The sequence below is a fragment of the Ascaphus truei genome, chromosome 5, assembly GCF_040206685.1.
Source record: "Ascaphus truei isolate aAscTru1 chromosome 5, aAscTru1.hap1, whole genome shotgun sequence".
NCBI lineage: Eukaryota > Metazoa > Chordata > Amphibia > Anura > Ascaphidae > Ascaphus > Ascaphus truei.
In genome coordinates, this window is record NC_134487.1 from 166,708,217 (window position 1) to 166,717,432 (window position 9,216).

Sequence of the window (9,216 nt, forward strand, 5' to 3'; positions counted from 1 at the left end):
ATCCCACTCCGTGTCCAATAATCCCCACACAATGTCCCGCACTCATACAGAGAGAGTATATGTGTGACTGCGCAGTCACTGATGGTTAATAGGATCGTTGGTGCACGTGTTGATAAGGGGGTTATCTGCCGAGCGCTCCTGCACTCGGGCCTGCAAGCGACTTCGAAAAGGATCTGCCGCTTGGTGATCCCGTCTGATCCGATGTTTCCTCGCATGGGTCCGCCAGGGGCGATACCACCCTGGAGATAGTCTCTGTGGGCTCTTCCCGGTCCTGACTCCTAACGGATGCTCACAACTCCTGCAGCAACGCACTGCAACCTGCTGTGACCTGCAGCGAACGTGCTGCACACACTTACGATGCCTTCTTGTCAGCCCTCACAGCACTGACAGCCGTGACACTGACAAGACTGCACACCACACGAACCTAAGGGCAGGGTCCTTAACCTGGGGCCGTCCCTTATTAATTACCCACTAACCTGGTGGGGAGTTGGGGCCTATCTGGGACCTGAGGAACCTTACCTGGTGCAGGAACTTCACTTGCTCCCTACACCCTTCCTTCCCCTTCCTGCTCCTAGCTCCAACTGACTAGCGTGGGCTCAGCGCGCGAAATGTATCTATTCTCTCCCTGGCATCACGTGGGGTGTGCAGAGGCTCATGGGACTCGTAGTCTCTGCTTAGAGCCTTCCCTGGTAGGCTAGGGATTCGCGGGCTCATCCCTGCGCATGTGCGAGCTGTTTGGGGTCCTCCCAGCGCCTGGCTCTCACTGTGCATGCGTGAGACAATGCGCAATGGTGGCGCCCTGCACTGCGAACCGCCGGGACCTCGGCAACGCGACCGCGGCCCTAACAATGCCCCGCGCACGTCCCCGGCAACCGGCCGCGTCAGGGAACAGCGCGCGGCTCGCACACATGCCCCCACACCTCCCCGCGAACGGCCGCAGCAAGTAAGAGGAGGGGGGGGGGGCCGCAACGGAAAGGGAGACCTGGCTACATCAGCAAAACATGCTAAACAGCGTCAGAAGGCAATACCCGAACAATTACTCCCCCAGAGAGGGGTATACCCAAGCGGACAGAGAAAGGGGACAAAGGGAACAAGAAACATACAAATCTACATACTATAAAACATGTTAGAAACACAAAAAGGTGCAAACAGTGCTACACAGTGCCAGAAGGCAAAATCAGAAAATAAATAATTAGGAAAACCCAGTCCAAAGTGGGTGCTGTTTTTTTTTTTTTGTTGTGATTTTGCCTTCTAGCACAGTGTAGCACCTTTTTGTGTTTCTAACATGTTTTATAGTACAGTATGTAGATTTGTGTGTTGCTCGTTCCCTTTATTTTTGTATCTGGTGAGGGTTTAGGGAGACCCTCATACCTGCGCACACCACTTTTTCCTTATTATATATGTGTAGCAGTAGTGCTGGCTGACCTTAGATTTTGCTTATGTTTAAAACATGTTTAAAATATTTTCAGCGCATTTATGCCTTGGGTTCATATTCATGCTAAATATTTTTTTATTTTATTTCTATTGTAGGTTATGTCAGAAGCAAGCGCAGGAGAAAATCAGCATATTATCCGCACAGCCTTTGAAGAAGTGGATGATTTCTTTATTCCTCCAACAAATCTTATTATTAACCATATCAGGTAAGGAGGGTTTTTTTTGTGCAAGATGGTGTTAAAGCAGAGTTAGATGTACAGTGTAAAAAGTTCAAATGCTATTTTATTTTTGTGATAATAATAACATTGGCAGGCTATATTTTTAAACAAATTACTGTGACGCATCTGTGTCTTTGCCTAACCTTATGCAGCACAAGGTGAAACATACAACAACTTGCAGAACCATTGAACCATAATCACCTCCAAACATTGTTTAAAGGTTTTATTTTGTGCCATTTTTTGCTGAATTGTGATGCACTTACAAACAAAAGCATTTTCCTTTATTCTAATTCAAAAACATACATTCACTTGTTGTGTTAGTGCCTGTGTGTAAGTTTATGCATGAAAGTGCTGTTATATATTTCTGCCAGTGTACGTCTGAGGTGCATTTACTGTATAGATGTACAGTAGCAGACGTTACAACTCCCTGTAAATGCGCAACATTTAGCAAAACAATACAATGTTGTTGTTACCTGTGGCTCCTTGTTTTGAATGGAGACACTGTAAATCGTGAGTTAGACATTGCGCCTGCAGAAAGGGGAGCAGTAACATCTCACAGAGTACTACATCTGTAGTTGTAGTTAAGTGGATTCGCGCGTGGGTGCATGTGACTGTGTGTAAGTATATGAGTGCAAAAATAGTTGTGTCTGTGTTTATACAAATGCCCATGTGTGGAGATGTTGATGGTACATGTTAATTTGACTGTTTATTTACTGTATTATATGTGAGTTAAACCAGAAGCAGATATCTCAAAGGCTAAATTATTATTTTCTTTTTTTTTCAGGTTTGGCTTCATCTTCAATAAATCTGAGTCTGCAGTTCACAAAATTGACCTTGAAACTGTGACACACCTGAAGACCATCAGCTTTAAAAATTACAGCTGCATTCCACAGAACATGGCTTATTCCCACTTGGGCGGCTATTATTTTGTGCAATGCAAACAGAACAAATCCTTACCTGTGTTACCTCAGGTACTAATTGATAGTGTTACCGATTTGGTTGTTGGCCCTAACGCTGATATATCTGGGACACCATACATCTCCCCTGATGGACGTTATGTGGTCAGCACAGATGAAGTAAATGGCCAGATCAAAGTCCAGACAATTACTTTCCAAGGTGAAATTAAATTGATTTACAACCTACAGATGAACTTACACATATCTGACCTGACTTTTCAATCATCCTTCACAGAGGGCAACCAGTATTATGTCTATGCTACATCGCATTTGCTAACGGATGTGCTTTCTATAGAACTATCTACAGGAAGGGTGGACATGATAAAGAATCTAAAGGACCCATTAACACAAAAAGATTGGCCGTGGAACAGGATAAACAGAATCATAAAAGACAGTGGCTTATTTGGACAGTATATTATAACACCAGCTAAGGATTCTCTGTTTGTGATCAATGGAAGGCAAAGCTCATTACACTGTGAGGTCTCAGGAATTCGAAAGGGAAACACAGTGGTTTGGGTAGGAGATGTATGAAATAGCAAGATGTGAAACCTCCATGAAATGACTAGCGATCGGACCTTCATGCTGCCCAGAGAAAGCAGCAACCTTGTATATTTTTACACTGAAGAGATATCCTGTATGAGCTTCATGACATGGTGCAACACTGGTCTACAGCTTGCAAGTTTTATAGTATCTTCTGATAGGAGGTTTTTTTTTAGTATTATTTTAAAGTATTACTTTTGCCTTCTGTTATTTAAAAAATAAATTTCACTGCGTACACAAATATCTTAAACATTGGGGTTTAAACTCATTGCAAGTTGTTCTGTGGAACAGATCAACATGTTAGTTCCGTCTTTTTATTTTCTTTATTTCTTTTAACCCAAATCCATTAACTTCTTCACTGCTAGTAGGGCCCTCACAAAAAGTAGAGCGCAAAAGAGCTAAATGTGCCTCCCATTCAAGAGGCATAATAAGATAGGACAACAACTGCATGAATTTTATACTGAAAAGGAAATGTATAGTTTTATTCAAAGAACGTTAAAACGCTGATAAACTGAATCAGTAACTTGTTCCCTCTCAATGGCAATGCATAAAGGTATTTTGCTCCTCTTTTGTCCCAATTGCATGGCCAAGTAATTTTGGGACTTGTTATTAGGAGAGAAGTTAGCATGATATTGGTATACTATATTATTTTTTTTTCTCTCCAGTTTTTGTGTGGCAAACCAAAACATGTTTCAGCCCGTCTGCCATCATTTTTATGCAATGTCAAGGCAAGTTAGTTTAATTTATTGCAGGAGAAAATCAATGGAAAAATGGGATGTGCAAGATTGTGTTAGCATTCTGTGCTTGATGCACAGGCATACATACACACATACACACATACACACATACGACTAATGAATTATAGATTTCATTTTCAGCTGCTATTTAAAGAGGAAAAATAAAAGTTGAAAATGATTAATCTTAGATTTAATTTGTTTAGAGTTTAATGAGCTAAAATAATAAAATTAATTCATCCAAATTTTCATTTTTTTAAAAAAAATAAATATTGATTTGGGAATACAAACTAATTGTAATCTATGCTATGAAAAGTAGAGATGGACAAATTCAGGCATTAATATCAGCTGTGAATATCAGTCTAAAAAAATTCACATGCACCTAACTTTGTTCAAATGCTTGCTGTAGTGCCGACCACCACTATTTGCACATTTGTTTGGGAATGTCATAAAATCCCCTGAAAATTCTTATATTAAATTTGTTTGTGAATGTTACAACATTCAATTCACACAGATCATTCAGACCATGAAATATGTAAAGAGAGAGAGATGGAAAGCGACCTATTTTATAAGTGCTATATATATCCCCTCAAACTCACCATGAAATAACTTGTGGAGAGACACCAAGTATTAAAAAAGAGCATACCTGGGAGATATGCTAATAAGATACGCAAAGTATATTTTAATGACTCAGACCCCACACCTTGTAAAAGATTTCCAGAAGGCCTATTATGACATGCCATGTCCTAAGGTACAGTATGAGCAAGTTGCATAGTGCATGAGGTTGTAAAAAGACATATGTCCATCAAGTTCAGCCTACAGTATGTTAAATTTAGATCACAGGTACGTATCCTATATTTGTATTTACAGTATTTTGATCCAGAGAAAGGCAAACATAAAATCCCAGTGACACATCATCCAATGATATTTCATAAGGGAAACAAATGTCATTCCTGACTCCAATAATGGCAATCAGATTACTGCCTGGATCAACATCCTTCCCATATTTACTTATTTGGTATATCCCTGTATACTTTGCCTTTTTAAAAGGATGTCCAACCCCTTTTTGAACATATCTATTGTATCTGCATCACATTTTCCATGGGTAATGAATTTCACATGTTAACTGTCCATACTGTAAAGAACCCTTTCCTTTCTTGCTGGCAAAATCTCCTTTCCTCCAACCTTAAGGGTTTGTTCTTCGGATGCATAGTTATTTTGAAAGCTCCTTGTATTGACCCTGTATATATTTGTATATAGTTATATCCCCTCTTGGACGCCTCTTTTCTAATGTAAGAAAACTAATTTAGCTAGCCTCGCTCCATAATTTTGAGTCTCCATTCCCTTTATTAATTTGGTGGCTTTATCTGCACTTTTTCTAGTTCCATAATTTTTTTTATGAAGTGGTGCCCAAAAATGTAGTCTATATTAAAGGTGTAGTATAGTAAATGGCATAACTATTATAAACAGTGACATAATTATGCTTACTTTCTTTCTATCCATTCCCCAAAGATTGTTTGCTTTTGCAGTTACAGCCTGAGAATGGGCATTATTTCTAAACCTCGAAACCAGAATTATTATTTCTAAACCTGCCATCTATAAGCACTCCTAAATCCTTCTCCATCAAGGATTTACCTAATTTTTCCCCATTTAGTTTGTAGGTCACCTGTTTATTACTGTTTCCCAAATGCATAACCTTACATTTATCTGGTTTAAAACTGCAATCCAGGTTTCCCACAACTTTTTATTTTATTTCTATATTTAAATCATGTGACAATGTATAATTCTACATTCTTACCTATACTGGCAATCGTTTGATGTTCCTCTTAAAAGTAGGTCAAAATCCTGAGTGAAGCCTTAACAAAATGGCTGCCTTTCAGTTTCAATCAATTCTTCAGTAAGTGTAACTCAGCAGCTACAATGTATCCAGATATTACAAAGGTGACATTGAGTAATGTTACAGTTTAGAGGTGGAAACACTGGCAACAAAGTATCACAAACAGGAAAGTGTTGCAAAGATCTTGTACTGCTGGGGAGGTGTTAAACCCTGCTTTAGAAATCAAAGGATGCTCAGTATATTAAAAGCAATTTAAAATGGCATTGAGTTGAATGTAAAAAAACCAGTCACTATTATCTAATACTACAGATCTGATTTATTTAAGAAAAAAAAACCAATGATTTCACATGTTTTGGTGCTTTAAACTTCATCTGTCTTTTAATTGCCTGGATCAGAACCTACAACAACTGGAAGTGGTCTGTATTTAAAGGAAGCCAGGGGAGTTACCACGGGTATGATTAGCTAATCATACTCGTGGTAACTCCCCTGGCTTCCTTAGAACGCAGACCACCTCCACATTGTGGTTGCCAATTCAATGTGACATGCACAAAAAGGAGCACACCTGAGATACCAAGGAGACATGCAAATTACTGTATAGGAAGAAAAAAAAATCAGTTCCTGTTGATCCACGTGGATGAGGAACCGGAAGAGCACAGCAAACGGAAAACAGGGACCAGACAATGAAGCTGCTATTAAAAATGAGGTTTATTCATATGGTGCACACAACAGCATGGACAGGATGAGGTAAAGTATCCCTCTTACGCGTTTCGCGCTCTTTATCAAACTGTTAGCATATCTCCCTAGTGTGCTCCTTTTTGTGAACAAAATTGTCTCAACAAGTTATTTCAAGGTGAGTTTGAGGGAATGTATAGCACTTGGTATGGTAGTAAAATAGGTTTCTCAGTCTCTCTCTACATGTATATTTCAGGGTCTGGAAGTTCTGTGTGAATTGACTTTTGTTGCATTTGCAAATTAATTTAATATAATAATTTGTGAGCGGATAACATTCGTGCAAAGAATACATTTTGGTGAATTCGCCCGATTTTTATAATTGTCAAAACCACTTACAATTATTAACCTGCAAAACGGATTTTGTTATAATAATAAAAAATACAAAATGCGAAAAATGTGCATCTCGAATTTTGACACAACCTCTAATGAAAAGCACAATTCTAACAGATCGGCAAGTATTATGCATGGTCATTGTTTTCCTTATGGGCTTTCCATGATCCTTCAACAATTCAGATATTAACTAATTAAGTTAATAGAGTGGATTTCTATGATAAAATGGTAGGAATATACAGTACAAAAGTAAAAACATGAATTGTTGGGGAGAAAAAACCCATTTAAGCAGTGTTGTAGAGATTTGTTCAAAGGTACATTTAATGGAGACCGATTAGAGGGAAATTATATCTTGGCTTTATTGCGCCTGTTACTTTAACCATGCAAAACATGCAAAACATACAAAAACAGGGAGAAGGAGTGGCTTGGTGAATAAATACACTAACTGGCACTGAGTTTTAAGTAAGGGAACCTGGTTCAATTCGCCATGTTGGCTCCTTGTGACCTTGGGTAAGTCACTTTATCTCCCTGTGCCTCAGGCACCAAAAAATAGATTGTAAGCTCCACGGGGCAGGGACCTGTGCCTGCAAAATGTCTTTGTAAAGCGCTACGTAAAACTAGTAGCGCTATACAAGAACATATTATTATTAAAAAAAATAAAGGCCTACTCCACTTTGAGAGTAACTAAACCTTTACTCCAGCCCTTTCTAACTGGGGGGTAGGTAAGCTGGTTAACACTATATATATATATATATATACATACAACAGTCCAACAAGAAAGTCTCTTACCTGTTTCTGTTGTAGTTGTAGGGGAAGCCACTCTGTGTGCTATGGCATCCTTGTGTGCTATAGCACTCTGTGTCCAGGTATAGAGGTCTTGTCCCCTTGTCTTGCTGTCAGCATACAGTCATTTTGTGTGCATCAAGACATCATATTTTCCTCAGGTCAGCCCAGTTGTGGGCTAAGGAAATCTCTGCAGTCCTCTTTCTCCTTATGCCATCCCAAATGTGGGCTAAGGAATCTCTCTTCTGTTGCTCACAGAAGGCTTTTTCTAAGAGTCCTAATCAGCCAGGTGGAGTATGGTTGATTGCATGTGTGCAATTACCAGCACACTGCTGGATTTAGCTGCACTTTCTCTCAAACAGTTATAAGTCCCTGTTATATACCTCCCCTGTTTGTGGGAAGCTAGGGCTTACCACAGCCAAAGCCCATCCTTCCACTCTCATTAGATATATCCTTGTGGCTCAAATGAGAGTAGATGGAGAATGAGAACCCTCTGTCCCACTGGGATTGGAGTCCTTTCTCCATGTCGTTATGTCTCACCAAGAAGTCGTTATGTCTCCCCAAGAAGGTGCTTGAGCTCAGCACTCTTCAGTCACTCATTTTTTCCAAGTACAGTCTTTCTACTGACCGCGTGGTTATAAGATTTCCCCGGCATTGAGGGATCCTCTCTGTGTAGGCAGACTGTAAGGCGACAGTAGCAGAGCGTTTACATGAATAGCTTTCTCTCGCCATCTTTTCCATGGACTCCAATTTAGCACTAAATGTCCATTCCTTGTAACCCTTGATCAGATCTAGCAAAGCCTCTGCCAGCTTACTTTTGAATTCTGTCTGATGTTCAGAATCTATTTCTATTATCCTAGACCCATGCCATTTCATGGTATCATTTAAAGATCATTCAAGAATAGCTATTTGAGTTTTCAGCTCTTTAATCTGTCCTTCTGCACTTCATTTTCCACTTAATGCAGTTTCCAGTTCAGCTTCTTTAGAATTGAGTTGTGATTCCACATCTTCCAGTTGTCTCAGAGCAAGGCTTAAATCTGATTTCTTGTCTCTATTTCTTATCTGCAGCTTCCGGTGCTCCTCCTGGACATTGCTTGAACTCTTTGCTGTGTGTATGTTAGTATATGAAACTGAAACAATCTTAGGTAATATCCCATATCTGAATCCTGTCTGCTTCAACTCTTAATTGATTTAAGTGTTGCCACCTAGGCAGGGAACACCCTGTGTAGAAAACCATCTGTTTGAATGTGCCTCAGATGTGTTAATTAAGCAGAGAGAACCAAAATGTCAGGTGACTTTTTAGGCCCATATAACCCCAGATAGAACAGCTTTATGCTGCCTGCAGCCCTTGTCCAAGTGGCCCATTATAAATGGCAGGACTACTGAACAACTGAAGTTTTAAAGGAAGGTCAAATGAAGTGAGGAAGTGGACACCAACATCTGGCCCTGATTCCTGCATTTGAACTACGCTGGAAAGGAGGATATCATCAAGACCAGACTGCATCATTACTGCTGTGATGCTGCCTTTACATTTATATTTGCTGTGAATTCACTTCTCAAATTATGCACTTCTTTTTACCAGCCTCATTATGTCTCTAACCCTATTCATATATCTCCATCTCTCCTTCCTTCATCACTTCTCTGTTCACATG

The 9,216-nt window shown here is 39.8% G+C and overlaps 1 protein-coding gene across 1 annotated transcript in view; it reads left to right on the forward strand.

Annotated features, from left to right (window-relative positions):
• FSTL4 (follistatin like 4) overlaps nucleotides 1-7,442 on the forward strand; it is a 1,082,354-nt gene extending 1,074,912 nt beyond the window's left edge. Inside the window, exons 15-16 of the mRNA XM_075601182.1 lie at nucleotides 1,531-1,640; nucleotides 2,437-7,442. Coding sequence (XP_075457297.1) covers nucleotides 1,531-1,640; nucleotides 2,437-3,139 — 813 coding nt within the window. The 3' untranslated portion in view covers nucleotides 3,140-7,442. The remainder of the gene's footprint in view (nucleotides 1-1,530; nucleotides 1,641-2,436) is intronic.
• The last annotated feature ends 1,774 nt before the right edge of the window (nucleotides 7,443-9,216 follow it).